The sequence below is a fragment of the Eucalyptus grandis genome, chromosome 1 (genome assembly GCF_016545825.1).
Source record: "Eucalyptus grandis isolate ANBG69807.140 chromosome 1, ASM1654582v1, whole genome shotgun sequence".
NCBI classification, from domain to species: domain Eukaryota; kingdom Viridiplantae; phylum Streptophyta; class Magnoliopsida; order Myrtales; family Myrtaceae; genus Eucalyptus; species Eucalyptus grandis.
In genome coordinates, this window is record NC_052612.1 from 49,984,982 (window position 1) to 50,010,510 (window position 25,529).

At 41.8% G+C, this 25,529-nt stretch overlaps 4 protein-coding genes across 5 annotated transcripts; 3 read left to right on the forward strand and 1 right to left on the reverse strand.

Moving 5' to 3' along the window:
- Window positions 1-941: 941 nt before the first annotated feature.
- On the forward strand, window positions 942-1,996 carry LOC104449198 (dehydration-responsive element-binding protein 1B). The gene has a single exon (XM_010063265.3). The coding sequence runs from the start codon at window positions 1,082-1,084 to the stop codon at window positions 1,754-1,756; it is 675 nt and encodes a 224-aa protein (XP_010061567.1). The 5' UTR covers window positions 942-1,081; the 3' UTR covers window positions 1,757-1,996.
- A 1,120-nt stretch (window positions 1,997-3,116) lies between these two features.
- Window positions 3,117-7,115, reverse strand: LOC104449208 (post-GPI attachment to proteins factor 3). Its single transcript, XM_010063277.3, has 5 exons — window positions 6,709-7,115; window positions 5,327-5,588; window positions 5,018-5,214; window positions 4,238-4,425; window positions 3,117-3,810 (listed from the first exon to the last, which is right to left on the reverse strand). The coding sequence occupies exons 1-5, from the start codon at window positions 6,804-6,806 to the stop codon at window positions 3,524-3,526; spliced, it is 1,032 nt and encodes a 343-aa protein (XP_010061579.1). The 5' UTR covers window positions 6,807-7,115; the 3' UTR covers window positions 3,117-3,523.
- Window positions 7,116-14,920: 7,805 nt separating this feature from the next.
- Window positions 14,921-21,945, forward strand: LOC104449215 (ABC transporter B family member 28). Of its 2 annotated transcripts, XM_010063288.3 has the most exons (17): window positions 14,921-15,475; window positions 15,629-15,816; window positions 16,308-16,331; window positions 16,618-16,719; window positions 16,984-17,074; window positions 17,522-17,622; window positions 17,778-17,828; window positions 17,913-18,041; window positions 18,771-18,833; window positions 18,922-19,201; window positions 19,603-19,751; window positions 19,850-19,939; window positions 20,620-20,754; window positions 20,844-20,900; window positions 20,976-21,032; window positions 21,155-21,439; window positions 21,540-21,945. In XM_010063288.3, exons 1-16 carry the CDS (start codon window positions 15,055-15,057, stop codon window positions 21,389-21,391), a joined length of 2,175 nt encoding a protein of 724 aa, XP_010061590.3. In that variant the 5' UTR covers window positions 14,921-15,054; the 3' UTR covers window positions 21,392-21,439; window positions 21,540-21,945. The 2 variants fall into 2 exon arrangements, with proteins under 2 accessions (XP_010061590.3, XP_010061613.3); XM_010063311.3 differs by having other exon boundaries at window positions 21,155-21,945.
- A 1,267-nt stretch (window positions 21,946-23,212) lies between these two features.
- Window positions 23,213-24,393, forward strand: LOC104449237 (ycf20-like protein). Its single transcript, XM_018860614.2, has 2 exons — window positions 23,213-23,352; window positions 23,641-24,393. The coding sequence occupies exon 2, from the start codon at window positions 23,663-23,665 to the stop codon at window positions 24,128-24,130; it is 468 nt and encodes a 155-aa protein (XP_018716159.2). The 5' UTR covers window positions 23,213-23,352; window positions 23,641-23,662; the 3' UTR covers window positions 24,131-24,393.
- Window positions 24,394-25,529: the final 1,136 nt, after the last annotated feature.

Below are 25,529 nucleotides of genomic sequence, written 5' to 3' on the forward strand. Positions count from 1 at the left end.
CTTTCCGATTATTTCCTCTAATTAAATATTCATAAAATAATATGAATAATTTTACAATAATTTGATAATCAATTATTCCAACTTACTACACGATGCAAATTTTGGCCAAATTTACATGCTCAAATGGGTGTAGTCCAATATATTAATTGAGTTTAAAACCTTCCATCTAAATCCATTTGCTGCAAATTCAATGCAGATGCAACTATCAAATAAATGCTCATAAAATTATATACATTTTAACTAGTATTTTTTATCTGGGTATCAGGGTGGATCCCAAATTTTTAATAAAATAAACGATTAATTAGGTCGCTATAGTTTAACTATCAACAATTGTCTCTCTTCAAAAGTGAACTTGTAGAGATTGCATTCAAAATAAAATGATATCTAAATTTTGACTATACACAAGATATTTTTGTTGGGATTAGGAGTCCCATTCTTTCTCTGTATATAATGTGATGCTAATGTCAATGTATGACACGAAAGGACCCAAGATTTTTTCACGAATGACTCATTTAGCCGCATGTCGCGGTGTCCAATATTCCGTAGGGGGAGGGTGTTTCCCAAACAGGCGTCGAAGATATTTCAGGGGGAAACTAGTGGATCGCGCGAGCCCCCAAAATCTTAGAATGGTGGGCCCTTTCAATGGCCGACCTCTGACGCTTTGACCTCGACAGCTCCCCCTTCCTCCTCCCCACCTTCCCTTCTTTCCCTTCGCTCCGATGAAAATAGAAAGTCCCCCGCGCCTTCATCACACCGTCGTCAAAACCTCAAAAAAGGAATTTGCGGCCCCGCACCACCCTCTCGACCCCCACCCCAATTCCAATTCCAATCCACTTGCCCAGTCACGGCCCCACCTGCACACGTGTCGCACGGTGAATCGCGAGCCGCTTGGCAGGGTTCCCACTTCCGGTCCCATTCACTCCCGAGTACGAGTCTGTTTCCTCCTCAATCCCGTGTCCCCGCTTCATATATATAACCCAACCCTCCATACCAGTAAACACTTGCTTCCCCTCACCACTCTCAGTATCTGCTTCATTCCAACTCAACAGCTATCGCAGTATCCCTGTGCAGACGTCCTCCCATGAACTCTTCCTCTTATATCTCCCATCCCAACTCCTTTAGCTTCGACTTCGCCGAGCCGCCTTTCTCGTTGCTGCTGTCCCACGACCGGAGCGCAGCGCCCGGGAACTTCTCTGGGGAGGAGGTGCGCCTCGCGTCCGACCACCCGAAGAAGCCCGCCGGCAGGAAGAAGTTCCGGGAGACACGCCACCCCGTGTACCGGGGGGTGCGGCTGCGCGACTCGGGAAAGTGGGTCTGCGAGGTCCGCGAGCCCAGGAAGAAGTCGAGGATCTGGCTCGGCACCTTCCCCACCGCAGACATGGCGGCGAGGGCGCACGACGTTGCGGCGCTCGCGCTGAGGGGCCAGTCCGCCTGCCTCAACTTCGCAGACTCCGCGTGGCGGCTGCCGGTGCCGGCGTCACCCAACACCAAGGACATACAGAAGGCAGCAGCCAAGGCCGCGGAGGCATTCCAGCTGGTGGAATCCGAGGATGTGATGTCGGGGAACGAGAAGAAGTTGCATTCGGAAGAGGGAGTGTTGTACGACGAGGAGGACATCTTCGGGATGCCGGGGTTGCTCGCCAATATGGCGGAGGGGATGCTCTTGTCTCCACCGGAATGCAGCGGAGATATATATGCCGGAGAGGACAACGGGAATTTGGACGCATACGCTTCATTATGGAGCTATTCCATGTGACCATTTCTCAATTTCACTTTAAGTGTTTTGTCGTTTGGGACGACTTTGATGCCTTACTTGATAAGTGTTTAAATAGAGTGCGGATAAAAGTTGAACGGACAAACGCAGATATTTTCGGAAGCCATTTTTGTGGTGTGCCATTAGATAAAAGGCTGCGTTCCCCGTGACATCAGGCATTTGTATATAGTTAATTTGTACATAGTTAATAAAGAAATTGCCCGAGTCATCATGAATTTGAGAGAAGTGGTTTTCTTCGAATGTATTATCTACGTGATGAAATTCGTATGAGTTCTTTTAAGTTCATGTCATTTTTGCTCTCTGTTAAATTCTAGATTAGGAGCCCAACAAATGCGTCCGCCCCATTAAGAAAGTCAACAAAATGATCCCATTCAATCGCTGCCTCACAATGAGATCATGCGTAAGGGAAATCGAGAGAACCCATGTCTTGCAAGGAGCTCATGGATAAAGGAAAGCGACAGAACCCATGGACATAGACAAAACGCAAGCCCAGAGTCCCATATGAATGCATTAATCTAGAAGACATGATGATGATCCATATGGAAATTCGTTTTAGTATTTGCAGGAGAGAACTCAGATTGTCTTTGGCCGTTCCTTGTTCTGAGGACTGCACCGAACAAGACCTCGTGTTTCCTTCAGCACATGAACTCTCTTCAAGTCACTCTAGAATGATTAAAGATGGCAAGGCAAGCAACCACGCAGACTAACGCACAGGCACACGCAGGATTGGTACTTACAAGATGCATACCAGAAAAGATAACTTGCAATAATAGCAGCCGGGAAATACTCTCTTGAAAAGGCAGGGAGAAGCATCATCAACAGAAAGGGACATCGGTTTGGCTCTTTGGGCAGGAAAGGAAATGTATATACCAGAGAGTTCTCAATATGATGAGGCTTGTACTTTAGTTTTGAATATATTTCAAAATTCGATTCACTCGGTTTGCAGGTCATCTAAAATCTCATCGGCTGTCAGGGCCAAAAATAGTCCACAGCCCAAAACGATAGCCGTTTTGATCGCGCAAGCCTTAAAAATGGTAGTTGCCATCTTCTTCCTCTGAGAAGACGGGCAACTTCCCTGCTCATGACTCTCTATCTATTAATCATATAATGCAAAAGAAACCAAAAAAAACCATGAGAAACTATTATAAGCTGGCAATAAGTCTTCTTGGGGGCCTTGGTGTTCACCTAAGGCAGCAACAGCTATCACAATGAACATCAACACAAGGATCCAACAGTTTAACATGAACTGAGATCTGTGCATTCTGGAAATCCACCCAACAAGATTTTTAATGGAGAACATGCTCAATGATTCATCCGATACTCATCCACAACTAACCTGATATTTCTGCAACAAAGGTTGTCTCCACAATATGCCTAAACTTCAGGGAAATCAGTTTCTTTACTTTCACATAACTTCAGAGTCTAAAAATACTCTGCATATGAAACTTTTCTGACCAATGTAACACTCAAGTCTTGACCAACTAAGAAGTTTTCTTAGCAAAAACCCGAGAAAACAATAAGTTATGATTACATAAGGATACTGCTGATCCTATAGGAATTGATTTAAAGAACAAAAGAAAAAAAAAAAAAAAACACAGATGACCCCCCTGTGGAAAACAAGCATTTCACATACAGCAAAGCATATACACCATCAGATAAGAGGGAAATCCAATGAAACAATTGGGTAGAGAAATCCACGTAACTGACACAATCTGCCTTCTGATTAGTGCATGCATCTTTCGACAAAGTCTACTTCACCTTCTTTAGGAGAGTTCTTGTCCTCAACTCAGCATCATCTCTGATGAAGCTCCACCAGAGGTAAGAAAAAGGGATAGCGGTGGTGTGCCATAAAGCATGCGCATCCACAAAACCCATATAGGGGGGAAAGTCATATATTTCCAATAGCATGGCCAAACCTCCACCCACCACTACTACCCACAACTTCCAACGTGAAGGATGGCGGGTAACACCTGCCCAAATTGCCCATATAAGAAGTTGAGCAATTCCCATGGCCACGCAGACCTTCATGTTCCAACCTGCAAAATCATCAATTAGATCACTGCCATTTCTCAGATTTCATACTCACTGTGCCCTGCATGATGGTACCAGATATCCTATTTCAAATGCTGCAGTGCATAAGATCATTGGTTATAATGTCCGGCCTGCCAGACTCAACCTACTGTAAAACTGACCATGAGACTATCTATGCAAGTGACCAACCTTGGCCCAGGCAAGAAATGTGGTTTATATAGTTTCCTGGGTCTAAGTTCAATACGAATTACAGCCTAGAACCCATGGCAGTGGCAGGCTTCACCAGTCTAATGAACAGGTGTGATTGAGAAAAATATGGTATTTCAGTAATCTGTAAGCCGGTTATCACATATGAATGTATTCATAATTCCAAACCTTCAATGTGATTAGTGACCAAGAGAGAAGAAGGAACTTATAGAGAAAGTTATTTACCATAATCGAATTGGTAAAAGTTCAGATACAGGATATGAGTAGTCACAAATGCAATAACTGGGGCAGAAAACATGACCCTGGAAGCCTCATCCCTTATGTTCAAAGCTCTTAGTAAAGCCACAATGAGGGAGAATCCAAGCAATGCCACGGCAGAGGAGTAGTCCAGCTTTTCAGTCAACTCCACATCTCTAGTCAAATGCACATGTTAGCTGAGCCAAATCACAGAAAACAATTACACCATACTTGCAATATGTCCTTGGAAGGGACATTGATTGGATAGGGATAGTCAAGTTATATGAGATGCATTATTGAGTTATACAAATGCATTATTAATATACTTTGTCCAACAAGAGGTCTCAATGTCAACAATTCATCAGAAAATGTCATATGCCGAGATATCATTTACAGCAGCTTGTTCTTCTTTTACATCTTGTGCCTCCCTCATATAAAGTAAGTGCCAGAGCATTAAATTGCAAGCAATTTTGGTCATGATAAGATGAAAAATAGCAGTAAAATTGGAAAGCTGGCATCTAGTATCTAGTACCAACACTAGTATCCATTAAAAAGAAAAGAAGAAATTATTCTAGTGACAGGCAAAAATATTCCAAAATTGTCTTAATTTTGACAAAATCAGAAGCCCATCCTATTTTCAGGGGAAGAGTGCCAGAGCTGTGGAAATGAGAAGCATTTTGGAGCCTGGAACCTCTACCAAGAGCCATCTTCTAGACAAATGAAGAGTAAAATGCAGACATAAATCTGCTGAAGGATACTAAATATTACCGACTGTGGAAGACAGCACTCCAAAACCAAGAGTTCATGGACAATATGCCGTAGATGTGCAACAAGCCAGTATATTCGTAGTAAGTTTTCTTGTCTGGCCTCAAAGGTAGCTTGTAGTACAGAAGGATGAAAAAGGATAGCCAGCCATGAAATTGCACGGACAGGTTAAGGGCAGAGAGTGCCACAGAAACAGGCTCCTAACAAAGACGAGAAAATTTGTCATAACAAGCTTGAATATGCTGGGATTAAGATCCATCTGCGTGTATAAAATGCTTAGAAGTATTGCTTCAAGGAATCAGCAGGGAAAACCTGGATGCCATAAACACGAAGAAAAGGCCACTTTCCGTGATATTTGACGGGCTTGCCACCAAGAGTTCTTCTTTCCTCCTCTCTTGCAAGCATGCAGTGGTAGCGGCAATCACTTCGGCAGTCCCATTGCTTCCACCGCAAATATAGCGGTTCTTGCATATACCATGGACCATCGACAGGTTTCCCATCGGACGAAAATTTACAATGTTGGAAGCATTGGTCCCCCACACATCCAGATTGCTCACACTTCTCCACACAAGACCTAACAACATTACAAGGTAATTCAGGTAAGACTCTCACTTTAATCATAATTATTTCATATCGACCAGAAAGGAAACTTTGTGTTGCTAAACCTAGCATAAAAAGAGGTGGGGGCAATGAAGTAGGTCGAGAACTTGCAGTTGTTTCGCAGAAGGTTCATCACAGGAAATGACAGGTAACAGATTTTGATGGAATACTTTCTGACCAATGCAAAATGCATGCTTACTTTCCCTTTTTCTAATCATTTTGCAATGTTTGGCACAACAAAAACTAGTCAATGGTAAATGTTTCCATGGTCAAAGACTAAAGGGAGACTTGAATAGATCACCCCGTAGAATGATTGACACCACACCGGTGAGATTAAGGATGTTTGTCAGCATAAATAATTAGCCACCAGTACCATCATCACCACCCTCACCAGCCATCAACCATCGCAGTCACCACAGCCACTGAATTACCACCACTGTTGCTAAAACTTATTTATAACGGTCATCATTCTATATAAAAAGACATTGATAAAGTTTAACCATTCGTATTCGATCACGATTAGACAACTTTTTATTTATATATTCAGCAGTTAAAGATAACCAGCACTAATTATTCAAGATCAATCCGCATCTCATCTCCAGTGACCACTACCAATCTCATTTCCTCATCAACTCCCACTGATCTGTCACGATCTTATGTCAACCAATCCCTATTCTCTAAATTCTTAAAGCGCAGATTCGTCCCCCAACAAACACCGTACAGTAATAGATATCTTCAGTTACCAGCCACCCATCCTCAAAATCAAAACACTGTATTCCTACTCCCCGTTGCTCAAGCAATGCAATAGAGACCTTCAAACACAACAGCAAAACGCTAAAACTCCCCCGAAACTCTCTGAAGCCCCTGAATAAAGATCGGACCACCCCCAAACATGGACAAAAAAATCTACTCTTGAAACAGATTCAACCGGACATCCTCGGGGTCAAAACGAGCAGATCGTCGCGGTCCCCAAGAGTTCCGACGGAACACCTCACATCCACCTCCGCCGCCGACGACGACAGAGCCAAGAGCCGAGCCAAAATCCACATCGCACGAAACGGAATTAGCGACTGTAAGCAGGGGAGGTCGCTTACTTGTAAACAGGATCGACATCGCCGGCGCTGGCGTCGAGGGAGCCGACGAGGCCGGCGAGCGCGAGGAGGAGCAGCACAATCCAGCGGCGCCGAGCCATCTCAGGCGGAGGAGGGGCCCACCGTCGATTCCGCAGGTCAAACCGGGGAGGGGGCGGGGCGAAAAGGCCGAAGAAGATTCGCGGTGGGGATTCCGGGCCGGGCCGCGCGGGGACGGGCTCTCAACGAATCAGCGGTCGGCGGCGGAGGCTACAGCGAGGCCGCGATTGGACGCGCGCCATCGAATCAGGAGAGGAGGAGGAGGGAGCTTTGGAAAAGCGATTTTAGAGAGAGAAAGCTCAGCTCCTCGCGTACGACTGACTGATCTGATCCGAAAGGCCTTCTTTTTTTTTTTTTTTAGAGAGAGAAAGGGGGAATCGTGGGAGCGAGTGATGATGGGGGAGAAGGGGGCGTGGTGGTGCGGTGGGGGCAGGGATCCCGTGAGGGAGCTGATCTGATCTCGGCAGCGACTCGCGGTCCGCCACGTGGACGCCCCAGCGATTCTTTCCACGTGGGTTGACCACCATCTCCCATCCCATCGGCATTGGCATTAACAGCAGCAACCAACTCAAGCCACGAGTCCGTCTTCCCTTCTCCTTTCCTTCACACGACTGCCGTTGACGTGGCGCCCCGCTACTGGGCCGTCCTCTTTGACTTCTTTCACTTGGGCTTTGGCATTAACGACAACGACAACCTCCGGTGCATCTTTGCTTTAATCGTTCGGGGAGTAACTCCTGTTACGCAACGCTAATCCTCAATGTTCTTTTCATTATTATTGTTATTATCATCATCATCTTGTGATCGACTCAACCGTCTGACACGGCAGCTTTCTCCATGGACGTCGAGTTTTGCGACTGTTAAGGATCATAAGCATAAAGAAACAGAGTTCGTGGAAACAGAGTTCGTAGAAGTGAATAAGGATGAGGAAACAAAGTCAAAAGATTGTGCTGCTGCTACAAGTGTGATGACAGCTACAACTACACGTGCATATGGAGCCATTGAGAAGAACAGAGTAAATGAACTAAGAAGCTCAACTCTGGCCTCCATCAGAAGCACAACTCAGAGCCCCACGTGTCCACGTGCTTTATTACTAAAAAATAGTTATTCGGTTTTAGAAGATTAACATAATCTGTTAATTCTATTTTCGTCATCTTATTCCTTTTACTTTTGGTGTGGTGTATAAATCAAGTGACGAAGGGAAAAACTAAGTAGAAGATGTGCTCTCAGATGAATGTATTACTCGACTGTTCATGAAATCAAGAATAGAACTCGATTCATCAATATTCTTCTTCTTCGCTTTCTGTTCAATCCACGTTTCTTCACATGGTATCAGAGCTATCCTAAGAGCTCAAGTCATCCTTGCTATACGACTCAAAGCAATACAGAGCTCACAAAATCCAAATGACGTCAAGGCAGTTCAAAGCAACTTATGAAGTTCTCTCTGATTGAATACAGGTGATCGTGAGTTATGAAGGATTAACAGGTGATCGTGATTGTGAAAGTACATCATCAAAGTTTCTAAGAATACAAAATGACAGCAAGAACATAGAAATATCATTTTCCAATTCATGTCAATATATCTAACTTTGTTATGATAAAGTTAGTTGAAGATAACTTTCTTTGGCAAGCGCAATTTCATAGATTCCTGCGAAGTCGAGATCTTTTTGGATTCATCAATGGTGAAACACCACTAGCAGCTCAGATGTTGCAGGTTGAGGTTGAAGGTCATGAATTTGAAATAGTGAATCATATAGATTGGGTAAAAACTGACCAACTAGTATCATCATGGATTAGTGGAGCAGTATCTGAGAATATTTTGAGCTTGATCATCGGGCTGGAAACTTCATATGAGGTATGGCAAACACTCCTTAATCGTTTTACGCAAAAATCAGTAGCTAAGGAGTTCGAGGTAAGAGGAAAGTTACAAGCTTACCAGAAAAGAGATCGAACATTGTCTGTTTATCTTAGGGAGTTTAAATCCATTTGTGATCAGCTTAATGCAATTGGGAAACCTATTGATGAGATAACCAAGATGTTTGGTGTTCTCAAAGGTTTAGGATCATAATATGAAAGCTTTAGAACTACTATGTACTATCTAAAACCTCAACTAGACTATGATGAGGTAATTTCTCAGCTTGAAAGATTCGAAACTAGGTTACAAACCTATTCTTCAAGTCAATATAATCATAATCTAGCTTACTATGGACAAAGAAAATTTGAAGTTCTGCGGAATTCTAGCTTCAGAAATCAAAGAGATAATAATCATGGGGGACATAGTTATGGCAGAGGACATGCAATAAACAACAGGAGTCATGGGTATGGTTATACTGGAACAAGAAGTCAAAATTACAGAACAAGTAATATGAACTTAAATCAAGAGGATCAGTATAACAAACAGTCAAACAATTGGTCTAACTATGGACAGGGCTTTCGACCATATGCAAATCCTCCTCAAAGGTATCAAGCTACCAAGTCATAGCCACCCCAAAATTTAGTATCTAACAAGTGTGTGCAGGATGAGAAAATATCAAATAACATTCCTTTGGAATGTCAAATCTGTAAAAGACCAGGACATACTGCTCTTCGATGTTGGTATCGCTTTGATAACTTATATCAAGCTGAAGAAATTCCAATTACCTTAGCAGCAATGCACATTGAAGATTCTCAGGGCACTGAATGGTATCCAGATACTAGTGCCACAGCTCATATTACTGCAAATCCCGGTATTCTTCATCACTATTCCTCATATAATGGAACTGATACTGTTATGATAGGAAATGGTTCATGCCTGTCAATTTCGTGTGTTGGAGATGCCTTATTACATATAGGAACTAGTTCTTTACCTCTAAATGATGTGTTGATAGTTCCTGAAATCAAGAAAAATCTACTCTTCATTTCAAAACTAACAGATGATTATCCATGTTCATTTGTTTTTGACAAATATGGGGTGTATATGAAGGACAACTGCACCAATACAACAGTGAGGCTAGGAAGGAAAGTCAAGAGACTTTATCGAGTTGATCCAAAAATAACAGAAGCCTTCTTCACCCAAATACAGAAAGCTGTAGGAGAAGACGTGTGGCATCAGCGGTTATCACACACCAATTTCAAAACACTGAAGTGTCTGCAGAATCAACATCTAATCCAATGTAATACAAGAACTCAAAATATATGTAGAAGTTGTCAGATTGCCAAGAGTTCTGCTTTACCTTTTCCTTTTTCAGACTATGCATCTACTGTTCCCTTAGAAAAGATACATTGTGATGTTTGGAGACCATCACCAGTTGATTCATTTCAGAAATTCAAATACTATGTCATATTTGTGGACAACTTCTCTCGGTATAGTTGGATGTATCCAATGAAACTAAAATCAGAATTTTATGACATCTTTGTCATGTTTCAAAAACAAGTAGAGAATCAGTTTGATCGTAAGATCAAAGTATTTCAATGTGATGGAGGAGGAGAATTTACTAGCAACAAGTTTCAGAATTATCTACAATAGCGTGGCATCAAACAAAGTGTCTCATGTCCCTATACACCAAAGCAGAATGGGATTTCTGAAAGGAAACATCGCCATGTGGTTGAGTTAGAACTAGCTATGCTTTATCATGCTAAAGTTCCATTAAAGTACTGGGTGGATGCTTTCATGACAGCCACCTACATTGTCAATCTACTTCCTACCCCAAAGTTACATATGCTTTCACCCTACAGTAAACTTTATCAATAGAAGCCAAGCTATGCACATTTGAGAATCTTTGGATGTGCTTGCTATCCTTACCTCAGACCATATGCAAAACATAAATTTGATCAACAATCTCTTACATGTATATTTTTGGGATACAGTTAAAGACACAAAGGATACCGTTGCCTCTTGCCTACTAATTGGCATATCTATGTTAGTTTTGATGAAACAGTCTTTCCTTTCAACAATCGACTAATAACTTAGTACAATCAGAGTACTGATATGTACAAACAATGGATCGGTGAAGTTACTTTTCTAGACTCCCCTACTACAGAACAAGTCAAGTCTCACACAAATGAATATATAGGACATCTGCAGGATAGTGGAATATTGCAGAGAACCCACATTGATACATCAAATCCTACTGCAATGTCACCAAATTTATCTTTCTTACAGTCACAGTTGAATACAGTCTATGAGGAACAGGCATACCATATTCCAGCACTTGAACTACACACAAAAATCACTACATATCAAGTACAGGTCAATCCTTCATCCAATACACAAGGCACACTCTCTATTCATTCTATGCAAACAAGACTGAAGTCTAGGATTGTCAAACCAAATCCCAAATATGCATGTTTGGCTGAATATAAAGTTCCTATTGAACCAAAGTCAGTTAAGTCAGCATTGACAGATAAAGGCTGGTATCAAGCAATGCAGGATGAAATGGATGCTCTATATAAGAATCGAACTTGGGAATTAGTTCCTCGAACTGATCAAATGAATGTCATAGGGTGTAAATGGATGTTTAAAACTAAGCTTTCATCTTATGGAAGTCTTGACAGGCTCAAAGCTTGGTTAGTAGCTAAGGGTTTCATAAAAAAGAATGGGTTGACTTAACAGAAACATTCAGCCTTGTCATTAAACATGCTACCATTTGCATTGTTCTCTTTGTGGCAATGATAAAGCATTGGCCAATTCATCAGCTTGATGTTAAAAATGCTTGCCTACATGGAACATTAAATGAGACTGTGTATATGGAGCAACCACCAGGTTTCACACATCCTCAAAAGTCTTAACATGTGTGTCTTCTCAAGAATCCTTATATGGTCTTCGCCAAGCACCACGAGCATGGTTTGATAAATTTAGCAATTTCTACTTGACAATGGCTTCACTTGCAGCACCATTGATCACTCATTATTTGTGTTTCATCATGGATTAGAAACAACAATTTTACTGCTCTATGTAGATGATATTGTGCTTACTGGTAGCTCAGCTCAGTTACTTTCCAACCTGATCTAGTCCCTGAGTCTTCAATGTCACATGAAAGATCTTGGTTATCTTCATTACTTTCTAGGCATTGAAGTCAAACAGACATCCCAAGATTTGTTTCTTTCTCAAACAAAGTATACTCTTGATCTACTTACTCAAGCCAACATGAAAGACTGCAAACCAATTTCTACTCCTCTTTTTTTGAGATAAGCCATTATGACAACTGATGACATTCTCCTAACCAATCCACTTGAGTATTGCAATCTAGTTGGTGGACTTCAATACCTCACTATTACTCATCCGGATCTTGCTTATGCCACAAATCTCTTATGTCAGAAAATGCAGCAACCAACACTAGGAGATTTTCATAAGCTCAAGAGGGTTCTTCGATACGTTAAGGGAACTATTAACCTTGGCATTTTTATCCATTCTAACAGCTCCATGGACCTCTATGGTTTTTCTAATGCTGATTGGGTTGGATGTATTACTACAAGGCGATCAACTACTGGCTTCTGTACATTTCTTGGTTCAAATCTTATTTCCCGGTCAGCTAAGCGACAGTCTACAGTATCTTGTTCCTCAACAGAAGCTGAATATCGAGCTCTGGCTTCAGCTACTGCTGATCTTACATGGGTCAGTTTTGTTCTTCGTGACATTGGCATATGCTTGTCTGCACCAACAACTTTGTTTTGTGACAACAAGTCTGCTATTTCTCTTACTCTTAATCCTATACTCCATGCTCGCACCAAGCATATTGAAGTGGACTCTCATTTTGTTAGAGAAAATGTTTCGTCAGGATCTTTAGCCGTTCGCTATGTTCCCAGTACTGCTCAGCTTGCTGATATATTTACTAAATCCTTAACTCGTTTAGCACATTTTAATCTTCGCACCAAATTGGGTTTGGGTTCTCTACCCCTTCCCAATTTGCAGGGGATGTTAAGGATCAGAAGCATAAAGAAACAGAGTTCGTGGAAACAGAGTTCATAGAAGTGAATAAGGATGAGGAAACAAAGTCTAAAGATTATGCTGTTGCTACAAGTGTGATGACAGCTACAACTACACGTGCATATGGAGCCATTGAGAAGAACAAAGTAAATGAACTAAGAAGCTCGACTTTGGCCTCCATCAGAAGCACAACTCAGAGCCCCACGTGTCCACGTGCTTTATTACTGAAAAATAGTTATTCAGTTTTAGAAGATTAACAGAATCTATTAATTCTGTTTTCATCATCTTTTCCTTTTACTTTTGGTGTAGTGTACAAATCAAGTGACTAAGGGAAAAACTAAGTAGAAGATGTGCTCTCAGATGAATGTATTACTCGACTGTTCATGAAATCAAGAATAGAACTCGATTCATCAATATTATTCTTCTTCGCTTTCTGTTCAATCCATGTTTCTTCACGTACGGAGGGGCTATCCCCTCTATAAGATTTGGGACGGGGCCGGATGCTCGCGTGGAGGCCGAGCTTCCCAAGTAGAGCCTTAATTGGGAAGCTCGAAATAGAGTCAAGCTCCACCATCAGCAAAGAGCTCGCTGCCGGCGTCACGTTTTGGAGGGAGAAAATGGGGGGGGTTGATCAGCGACGGAGATTGAGGGGACGGTGGTCAAACGGTGGAGCTGGAAGACGATAAGGGTAGGGTAGGCCGTGGTGGTGCGGCGGCACGGAGCCTGAATTGGAATGAAAGAATCAAGAGCATGAAAAGGGGTAGAGATAGAGAAGAGAAAGAAGGGGAAAAGGTTTGTAATGGTTGATGGAGCGAGTTTTTTTGTGCTCACTGCATACATACACTTGTCGTCATCGCTTACTTGGACGCAACAGACGCATCTAACTTTGGAAGATCAGCTTATCCCCAACCGTCTGTTCTCATTTTTCACAAACATATGTGAATTACGAAAATCATTCAAAAGCCAAGGAGTACCCGCCTCCATCATAAACTTCATTGGTACTCCTCTAACACGGCCCTTCTCTACTCTCGGTTCGTCTTCCTTGTTGTCAGTTCGATTCTTCTTCGACCATGCCCCACACGTACCCTAGTCGCATGCATTGTGACGCCAGCCCTAGCTATCATGTCACCTTAAAGGGAAGAATTCATCATTGGCCAACCAATTCGGGATTTCACCATTGCCATCGAAATGACGTAGCACAAGTTGCAGCAAGTTCCGCCGCCGGACCTTTAGTCCTTGGCCAGCCCTCAAAAATGAAAAGATGTCGACGTTGCTTATGTCAACACTGGTGCGAAACACCAGACCGCACAGCTCAATACCGCTCAACGAGTAGTTGAGCAAGCTGTTCAGCTAAGGCACGGACTGATCTGAACCAACACAGAGCTTGACAGATTCGTCAGCTTCTCTTTTTGGGAGATTGATTTGATGTTTCCGAGGTTTTTTCTTTTTATGTCTTTCAAGAGCGATCACCTGCGCATGATCCTTTACCATTTTTGCGAATATCCATGAGTTTCCTTCCTGTATAGTTTACTCGAAGTTTCTACCGGATTCTTTACGTGGAAATTCATGTGCTATCTTATAAGTTAAAACAGTGCATGGGTCAAGCATACGTCAACACTTAACGGATATTCGCAAACTTACATGTCATTCTTGGGCTTAATGCATGCATCTACACTGCCATCGAGTGGGAAAAGATGGCAATGTGTTGGGCAAGAAAGCAATGAAACCATCTAGAATTCCAGCCAAATCCTGTAAAAAGATCCCCTAAAACAACACGGGTCGAGTCCTAGATTTAAAGTGGAATCAGTCTAGGATCAGGATCAACAATATTAGTTCTCTATTCCATGATCGGTTTGCTATAGTTCCCGATTTCACGAATCGGGAATCGATCCCAACTTGATAGATTCTAGGATCTAGAATATGAACTAATCATTCATATCGTGCATCTCACGGGCTAATCAACTTATGAAAACTAAATTGACTCTACAAGATCTATTTAAGCCCTCTTTTTAAGAATAGCAAGTCGGATTGGGTTGTTAAAGCCCAACTTCGCTGGGCTCTCCCTCCAAATTGGGTTTCAGGCCTCCCCCAACAATTTTTGTTCTTAAAGCCCACCTGAGTTATTCTACTACTTTATCTACTTGTTGTGATGAAATGAGTTTTTTCCCAACGAAAGTAAAACAAAAGGGAATCGCGAGCCAAGTTGAGTGAGGATCCAGTCGCGCTAAAAAGTGAGATTTTCTTTCCTTAAAGAGGAAAGAAAGAAAAAGGAAAGTGCAATATTCCCCCTCTCTCACAGCCGGCGCGAGCGCTTTCGTCGCACGACACGAGCCTATCCCAACAACTTCGGACAGCTTCCCCCCATTTCTCTCTCCCTCTCCGCCGTTCTTCTTCGTAACGGATTATCAATGGCTTCCGCAGCTCTTCCTCCTCTTCTCCAGCCTCCCCTCACTCGCCCCCGCACGTGCAGACTCCACGCGCCCAGAGCCGGGCTCAAACCCGACCCGGCCCGCCGCCTCGCGTTCTTCCGATCGAACGCTTCCCCTCCGATGCCGTTCGCTCTCCCTGCGAATGGAGGAGGAGGGAGGGGAAGGACGAGCGGGAGCAGCTCAATCGCGCGAGCCTACGTCACGGGGCCCCCCTCGGACCCGATCGAGGCCGACCCGAAGTACGACGGCGACGGCGAGGACGAGCCGCCTCGGCCGAGGGCCGTGATTACTTGGGGGCTGCTGTGGAGTTTGCTGGCGGAGCACAAGCTCAGGCTGTGCGTCTCGGCGGCCGCTCTCGTCGGCTGCACCACCTGCACTCTCTCCTCGCCCATCTTTTCAGGTATTTCCCTCCCTACGCAGTTGTGGAGTTCGATAGCTTATGGTACGATGAAGCCTTTTTGGAGTAGAGAGCTTTTTTCGTGTTAGACTGATGCTTCGAGGTGCTGCTTTGGTTTCGATTGATGACGTTTGGATGGACTGATTGCGGTGGTAGGGAGGTTTTTCGAACTGCTGATCGGCGCGAGACCGGGGCCGTTGTGGAAGCTCCTTACCATGGTTGGGGTCGTGTATATGTTGGAACCGGTGTTTACAGTTTTGTTCGTTGTGAACATGAACACTGTGTGGGAGAAGGTCATGTCGACTCTGAGAGCTCAGATATTCAGAAGAGTGTTGATCCAGAAGGTAAATGCAGCCATTGCCTTCTCGATTGAGATGCCGAATATCACATATGTGATTGCAGTATCGATTTCTTCTTCCTTTCGCTATAATGCATTACTGTCTAATAATAAAATGGACACGTTATCGTTTTAGGTACTTTGTTTTTAACTAAGTTTAAATCAATGTGATGGAAAACATTCAAAAAAAAAAAAATACAAGAAAAAATCCTCCGCCTTAAGATCCTTCTCTTTTATTCTCAAACCCAGAAATCTTGCTTCAGGAAACTTTTGTGTGGCACATTTTGTTTCTTCAACGAAGCCAAAAAAGTTGTGACTAGGAGAGTATCAGTCAATGAAAGCAATAAGAGGGAAGCATCCGGTTAGATGAAGGGGAGAACTTTTAGGGCAATCCAAATTAGTGTTTTTTTCTGTATCTCTGTTTTACATCACTGGTTAACTTTCTGAGACTGTGCCATCACCATAGACTCTTGACATGTTACTGTTGCTTCTCTGCAGGTGGAATTCTTTGATCGCTACAAGGTGTGCTAACTAATTCCTTTTCAGTTACGCCCAAGAAAATACTATTTCGACAATGGAAAGACAGCTGTATGTTTTTGTATTTTATAAAGTCAAGGTGCTATTCGTTCTAGTGAGACATGAGACAGATCAGACGCCAAAACCGATTAGATTTATCATTGTCTCTGCCCTTTGCTTCTTTTATCTTGGTAATCAAGTAGACATATCAAAGATACTTGAATTATATCCGCAGACCTAAGCTCTTTTGGCGATAATATCGCCATTTGAATAACAACGTGGTCATCTGCAGGTTGGTGAACTTACTGGGTTATTGACTTCTGATTTGGGTTCCCTGAAAAATGCTGTGAGCGAAAACATCTCAAGGGATCGTGGATTCAGGGCGCTTTCTGAGGCAAGCTACTCTACATTAAGGAAAATGTGAGCTTAAGTTGCTTAACCGTGAGCATGTGCAATAATTATCTCTCACTGTGATGATATTTGCTTGTCTTCTCATACTGTACAACAGAACTGGCCCAACTCTTTGACTGGTAGAATAGAACTATTATCGCATGTGCTCAGAAGCATGCTCTCTGACATCCTAGTCTGAGCTTGTTATATATTTGAGTTCTCCGAAATAACTATATTTTTTAGTAACATATCCTTATATTTCTTGTAGGTTGTCGGAACAATTTGCATTCTCTTTATTCTTTCCCCCCAACTTGCACCAGTTCTGGGCGTGTTAATGCTGACCGTATCAGTCTTTGTTGGTAATCTTTCTTTGAGACTGAAACAAGCTGGCATAACTTCATGTGATTCTCTTTTGTACTCATTATTCCTCATTGTTTTTTAGGATGAAAGATGGTTCAAATCGAAATTGGTTGTTTTCGAATAAAAAGTGTATGTGATAGAGACAAGACAAGGGGTCATATAGGTAATTTCAAATTTTCAACCACAAATTTTTTAATCAAAAGAGTGCGAGGATAATATGAGAAGTCGTATAAGTAATTTCAGCCATTAAATACTTAAGAATTGGCCTATGAACATTTGATGGTGAACTTTATAGTGTGGACTAAAGGAACAGAAATTTTTATCAACCAACATTTTTCAACTCTATTTTCAGTCATGATTATTCACTCTGATGTTTGTTTTACCCACTGTACCTCTCTCTCTCTCTCTTTCTCTTTTTAATATTGAGTGTTCCTCAATTTTTTTAGGTGTATACAAGAGATCAACTGTACCTGTTTTTAAAGCTTATGGTTTGGCCCAAGCATCCATAGCAGATTGTGTCACAGAAACGTTGTCTGCAATTCGCACAGTAAGTGGAGATATCTAAGTGATGTATGATTGCATATGTTATTGGTATAAGTGTTCATTGGCAATTAGCAAGGAGTAGCAGCTCGTCAGTGTTCTTATTTGGGATTTAGTTATGCAGATAGGGATTTCTAATTTATTTGCTAAATATTCTAACAGGTTAGATCGTTTGGCGGTGAGAAGCGGCAAATGATGATATTTGGTAGTCAGGTTTGGCGTAGACCCTTAAGCTTTTGTTTCAATGATGCAGGAATCTCTTCGATGTTCTAAGCAGACGTCATATTTTCTTTGCAGGTTCTGGCGTATCAGAACAGTGGCATAAAGATTGGCACTTTTAAATCTGTCAATGAATCTCTGACTAGAGTTGCTGTTTATGTTTCTTTATTGGCCTTGTACTGTCTTGGAGGAAGTAAAGTGAAAGCGGTGAGCATACTGCAGACATAAATCGACTTATTGTCCTAATCTAATCTTCACATTTTAACAAAACCTAAATCTCCGCATCTTTGTTGTTGCGTATGCTGGCTAATTTGTATATTTATCTGCCTTGAAGGTGGGATTTTAGCTTTTTTAAGTCTACAAATTGTATCTCTGCATCACTCAGATGTTTTCTCTTGGAAGTTAATACTGGGAAAAGAAACTTGCATGCATCTTGTGCAAAAGAGACACTCTGTTTCCTCTGATCACAAGAAAGAACATTTGGGTTCTTCATTCAAGAAGACAGTCTCTTTGCAATTACTTGCCGCCACAAGGGCTTTTTCTTCTCTCACCTGTTATTGTCATCAAGGGAGCAAATAAATAGGCACAGTATTATCTTATAGGCCCAGACTATGACGTTGGCTTGTCCTCATCCGACTTCTCGTTATGTCATCAATCAAGATAATTGCTTAGCTTGTTTACAACCTAAAAGCTTCATATGGCCTCTAGTAGGGTTTGGAATTTTATTGTACCGTAAAATTTACCATTAAAGTACCTTAAAAGTTATCATAAAACTACGGATTCAACCTATTCTCAAAGTGGATATGCTCTACTTGTTAGCTCTCAATTTAGAGATGGGCCCGAGGTTGCTGAATACTGGTTATAAACTACCTTCATAGATATGCATGTCTTTTTACTGAAGCTTGAATTGATTTCAAGCTTCCATGTTGTTTGTAGGGTGCTCTATCAGTGGGAACTATGGCATCCTTTATTGGTTATACCTTCACATTAACATTTGCTGTAAGCTCTTCCTTCCTTTAGCATTCTTAAGCATTGTCTTTTTCCTTTTCTGCCCTCTCTTTATTGATTGATGGATGATCATCTTCAGGTTCAAGGACTTGTCAACACTTTTGGTGATCTTCGTGGAACTCTTGCTGCTGTTGATAGGATTAATACTGTTTTATCAAGTGTAGAAATTGATAAAGCCCTTGCTCATGGCTTAGAAAGAGAAATGCATGAAAAAGAGTTACATGATGAAAATCACAAACTATTCCTTGTCAATGGGTTTGATGAGAAAGTTCAGTCACCTAGCATCCTTTACATGTCAGCCTTGAAATCAGCCAGCAGTGTTTGCAGTTTAGCATGGTCAGGCGACGTGACTCTTGAAGGTATCTTATACATTTGTGCATTCTCTTTAGCTTCAATAAAGTTGTCCATTTTATGTTTCATGTATGTCTTCTATCTTCTCTCTTTGATATGTGCAAAAGCAATTCTGGATATGTCATCAATAACAAGAAACCAGTTGTATTGAGAGAATTTCAAAATGTGGGTCCTGGAGACAGTTTCTTAATTTCAGTGGTAGTATAAGATATTTTGTATTGTTTGCTCTCATGCTAAAAGATACTGCTATAACCCTGTCCAATTAGTTAAAATTTCAATTGCAGACTGTTGAAGTTTCACCATATTGCAGCATGATTAAATTCGAGTGAAGCGTCTTTTCTTTTTGAGTACTTGACGTTCTTTATAAGAGATCACTTCTTGTAACAACTTACCAAAATTTCTTCTGCAGATGTACACTTCTCGTATCCCTTAAGGCCTGATGTGGAAATTCTGAGTGGCTTAAATTTAACACTTAAATGGGGGACTGTGACTGCTCTGGTCGGACCAAGTGGTGCAGGAAAAAGCACAATTGTACAGCTACTGGCTCGCCTTTACGAGGTTTACTAATAAGTATTTAGCATTTTCGATCTCCTTGTTTAACACTAAATCCTCGTATCATCCTCAAAAAGTCTTTTACTTGATTTTAATTTATGCAGCCAACCAAAGGTCGCATAACTATTGCAGGAGAGGATGTACGAACCTTTGATAAACGTGAATGGGCCCAGGCTGTGTCCATCGTAAATCAAGTATTTTCTTGAATCTTTATTCTGAGAATTAGGATTTAAGCACCATATGAATCATTTGTGGGGAGTACTTGTTTACCATCTTCAATCTGTAGTCTCCGTTGTGATTGAGTTATCATCTGTAGCGACTATTTTCTGACATTAAAATCAGCAATAAGAAGTTAAGTTGGTGACAATTGACATCTAGAGGAGCATTTCTTCATCAGGTGCCCCTGGTGTTGTTCTACTTCAATGATACTGAATTATGTCTACTAGATCTTCTCAGGGTTCTGTAAATGTCGGTTCTGTCTTGCCATGATTACAAGTGACAAGTGAGAGACATTTCTCAGCATATACCATTTTCATGTTGGACCTGCTGTCTTTGTATGCTCTTGTTATATGTGAGTGGACTGGACAGGAGTGCATTAAAAGAATCAAAAGACCTAAAACACCTTAACTCTAGTAGGTACTTGAAATCTGGAACTTCTTGTAGGATAGAGATCAGTCTCTTCTTGGGATTGATGCTGTATTTTGTCTAGGTGGGTTGTTTCTTCTTGTATCGTGTGCTGTTCCGTTGATTTTTATAAAAAATAGCCATTTAATTTAACTTCTTCACACACTTTGCAGTACTTCATGCACTTGATTTAGATAAATACTTCTGATTTACTCCCAAACAATTAAAAAAAAGTACTTATATGGTGCAGGAACCTGTTCTTTTTTCCGTGTCTGTTGGAGAAAATATTGCTTATGGCCTTCCAGATGATAATGTTTCCAAGGATGATGTGATAAAGGCAGCCAAAGCGGCTAATGCTCATGAGTTCATAATCTCTCTTCCACAGGTCTTACTCTTTCAACTGCATCCTCATGTTTTAGTTTCCTAGTTGACCACTCCCATATATTGTCTGCTGATTGTTTTTCTTGTTGAAAGGGTTATGACACGTTAGTTGGTGAGAGAGGAGGCCTTCTAAGTGGAGGCCAGAGGCAGGTAAGAGAAAATTTGGTTGTAAATTCGTGTGAGAGAGAAAGAGTGACAGAGAGATTGACTCTTTTTTACCTGCAGAGAGTTGCTATTGCCAGAGCTCTACTAAAGAATGCTCCAATCCTAATACTCGACGAGGTAGGTCTCTTTTGCTTCATTTTGGTTCCATTACGATAGAAACCTCTGGGGGGGGTGGTTTCTTTCTCTTATAGAAGTAGTTGCTCGTTTGTTTAAAATGTCATTGATGTGCTTCGATGCAGGCAACCAGCGCCCTGGATGCAGTTAGTGAGCGCCTTGTCCAGGATGCTCTAAACCGTCTGATGAAGGGGCGAACGACATTGGTGATTGCTCATAGATTGAGTACAGTTCAGAATGCCCACCAAATTGCACTTTGTTCAGATGGGAGGATTGCAGAACTGGGGACTCACTTTGAGTTATTGGCTAAGAAGGGTCAATACGCTGGCTTAGTTGGCACACAGAGGCTGGCTTTTGAATGATCCCTAGAGTTCCTTGTAACGATCGATGTTTTACACATTGCTTGAAAGGTGTGCGAGTCGCAGGACAATACCTTTCTCGGCCATTTGGCAAACGTCCAGTGTAAATCCTGCATTCAGCCCCATTCATGCCCTTTCTGCTCTCCTGCAGACGAGAAAGCAAAGTCACGACAGTCTTCATATGAAGGAGAAATTGCACAAGAGGATCGGCCTTTCTCTTCTCTTCATCACATTCTGCAATAGGTGACCATGGACCGTTCTGGTGGCATCGTATAGCGTATACCTCACGGTACATATTCTTAATAATGTTTCTCCAAGTGAGCGAATATCTAAGTGGCCAGATTTGCCTCTTCACAATATCTCTATGTCTTGCACCATGCGGGAGCTGAATGCACAAACTTGTTCTCTGATCATCATCAGTGGTGTAAAGCGCAGCAAGGAAGATCTCATCCACTTCATTCTGCCTTCTGTGTTTCATACAGAGCGCTATGTTTGTGATTGTGAATCAGATTATGTTCTTTAAAATGGGTCAGCTATTCTCACAGTGCATTGCTCGATTGTATGTTTTTCATTATCATAACAAAAAGATGATGATAATAATATTGAGGGACTTGCACGGTTGTGAGCACAAATGAACAATCTATAATTTCAAAGACAATCCCAATTTTACTTTGTTCGTTTCTCATAAAATAATTTTCAGAAAAACGTTTTTTGGATTTTTGAATGTTTGTTTCACTGAAAATGAATTGGCTAGGGAAAACATTTTCCAATTAATGAAAAAAAAGTCATTTAAAATAGTGGAAAATGTTTTCATTTTTCAAGTAGGGGAAAACATTTTCCAAATCTTCTTTTGTATCACTTTCTTTCATCAAACTCATTTTTTCTTTTTCTTTTTTTAAAATAGAGTTTTTAATTATTTTTTACTTTTTCTTTTTATTTTCTTCTTCCTTGGCCTTGATTGAGCGCCAGCCATAGTGACTGCCAACTACTGGCCATAGGTGAGCTCTAAGTAGGCCGACAAGACTCAAGCTCGCCAAATTTTGATGAGGTTGAGCTTGGCCAACCTATGGTTGGTGAGCTCAAGCCCGATCAGCCTGTGGCTAAGCTTTGGCTTGCCTACTTCAGCAAATTGGGTGAGGCTCAAGCCCTGCTTGAGGTCATCGGAGCAGCGCCAACCTCTAGCAATCTTGGGTGAGGCTTGAGCTCCAACCAACTTATCAAATCTAGTGAGGCCCAAGCACACCGACTTTGGGCAAGCTTGGCCTCACTGGCCTGCAGTGAGACATGAGCTCACTTATGGCCAATTCTAGGTTATTGTTGTGGCTAAAGTGACAAGACCAAGGCCAAGAAAAAAAAATATATATATATATATATTAAAAAATAAAATAATAAAATTTAGTGAATGATGGAAAATGCTTTCTTTTTATTTCAATCAAACATAAATAAAAAAAAATGTAGTTATTTTCTTGGAAAATGACTTCCTATAGAATAATTTTAAGAATCACCACATTTTTCACGAAACGAATGAATTAATAGCAATGAATTCTTTGAAAACTCCACATAAAACTGTTAACATGAATAATGTGCTTATGATGCTAAATGAGGGACAAAATTGCAATTCAAAAGCTATTTACTTCAAACAAGACCGGTCGAGTTGGGTAAAAACTTGAAATCCACTTAATATAATTGTATTTGATTTTATCTACCTACTAAAATGTCATATCACGTTTGAATATGGGCTAGGATTTTTTTGGGGAGAGGGGAACGACATGGAACTGGCCCGACCCGACAGGAGTGGACTAGGCCCACGAACATCGACAGATTCTGAAGAAACTACCAATGGCAGGTCGTCTCCTTCGCTTGGCCTCGGATGGATGATGCGGATGAAACGATTCAGCCGCCTGCGACCGCCAGCACTGCTCAGCGAGCTGAGCATCACTTCTCCTCGCTGACGCTCGACCAAGGTGCCTCTCTCTCTCTCTCTCTCTCTCGCGTCGCCGAAACTTCTTCTCGAATGTGTGCTTTTCGATTAGCGATCTCATCGCCGAATCTCCATACCCTATTCTGGATTGCGAAAAGCTTGAGCACTAGCGAACATCTCGAACATTGCCGCCCAATTTGTCGGAGACTGGCCTATCCTACGAGAGCCTAGTTGCCCTTTCATTCCTCTTTGACAAGCTCCTTGAATTCCGGCCCTCGACCACCTCTCTAGTTCTCTTTTTCATTGAATTGATTTCTTTTCTCTCTTATAGGTGAACCCTTCCATCACCTGGAATGGCGTATTCGTTGAGCCTAACTACTCCAGGGGTCTTCAAGTGGGGCTCCAGTCCCTGTTCCCACACTCCGCCAGGAAAATTCGGAATGCGAGTTACCAGGCTCCCCTCTTCTTCCTTCAGAGTTCGAGCCGTCCAAGACGACGAAACGCCTCGCAGGCTAATCGACATCATTAGAATTGTCCCTGAGATCTCGAGGAATTACTTCCGCAGCCGCCCTCGGAGAGCGCTCTTTGGTGGGATCTCTCTTCTAGGGGGCTTTTACGTCGCGCAAACAATCTCCTTGTCGTTCGGAGCATTGGGGGTGAACGATGTCATTGCCGCCGTGCTTTGTGTTCTCTTGACGGAGTACGTCACCAGGTTTTACTACACCCGGCCGAAGGTTACTTTCCCCGTCGCTCTCCTCAATAATTTCAAGATGGGTTTCACCTACGGACTCTTCATTGATGCCTTCAAGCTCGCTAGTTAGCGCGACGAATTCAGAGGAAAGGTGTAGATGTCAGATGGCAGCATATTACCTATGTACATGTTACAGTGTATGAGAGTACAATCCTGGCTTGTATCCTATCTTGCTTCCTTTACTAGCCACATTAAAGCCTTGTTGATTTATACAATTTTGCTCTGCTTCTATTAGATTATCCTGACTGCTACTTGTTGATATGGACATGCAACTTGCATTGATCTGGTTTTAACTCAGTGCAATCTATTTCACAGATGAGGCTTTTTCCCCCATTGAATTTGGTCCCGAGTTACCTTTGGGGCCAGGCCATTAATTTGACATTTTCTCGGGTTGTCCATCTCTTCTATGTTCACCGAGGGCAACTTCTGTGCTCACTTAAAGTATTCTGAGTTTGCTTGGTAATGGTTGATCTTCAGATTTCTGGAGTTATGAGACTTGGGGAACGGCTTATTTATGAAAATCCCGATCTGTCTCAACTTGAGTGTGTTGGTTGGTGCTTAAGATTCCGGAAATACTTGTTTTTAGATGAGTGAATGAAGTGTTCTGTTATCACGGGTGAGCACTAGAATGTGTAGCCATTTCTTTCACTGAATAACTGATGTTCAAGGTTTCTTAATTTTTACTTTTGTCAGTCGTGGTTTACAAGACTTTCTCTGGCTAAACAGCATGCCTCGTGAAATTATATCCCTCTGATCGGAAGGCCCACGTGCCCATCCCCAGTGACAAAATCGTCTTATTAGGAGGTTTATGGATGACACTCCTGCTCTCATGAGTAGCTCTGCAGATCTGGTCGCAACTTCAGTCCTGATGTCAAAAGCATAAGAAACCCTTCTTTGCATTGTGTTGATTTGTTTGGAGCTCCCGTGGTTTTTTTTTTTCCTTTCTGTCATCGTTCCTTTGCTTGGCATGGCATGTTTCCTGGAACCGTAATTGAAAGCTTTGAGCTGCCATGAAGTAATAACAATATGCAGCTAACGGGATGTGCTCCATTATGGTTATTATGCTCCGTTCTTTGGTAAGCATAAGTTTGCAGACCAAATCATGCTGCAAAGTGCAAAGTAAGAAGTTCAGAGACCAAACAAGTACTGAAGTCGAATGATGAATCATTACCGGGAGAAGAAACGGTCGTATTGATGAAGAAATGGTTGTATTGATGTAAAAATGCTAATGCTTGATTTGGTCGGGAGATGAGACTGGGGGAACTTAAGGAAGCTAACGAAGCATTCTTTACATTACCATTTGATGGGAGATAACGAAGCTGGAGGCACTGAGCTTGATTGTTGAGTTTGCAACATCATCAAGCTCGATTCATTCGGTAATTCCTTGCTAATCACTATCATATTGCATTTTTGTAAACTTTCAATCACTTAGATCTAAGCCATAAAGAGCATAAGTAGTCTCAAACGTT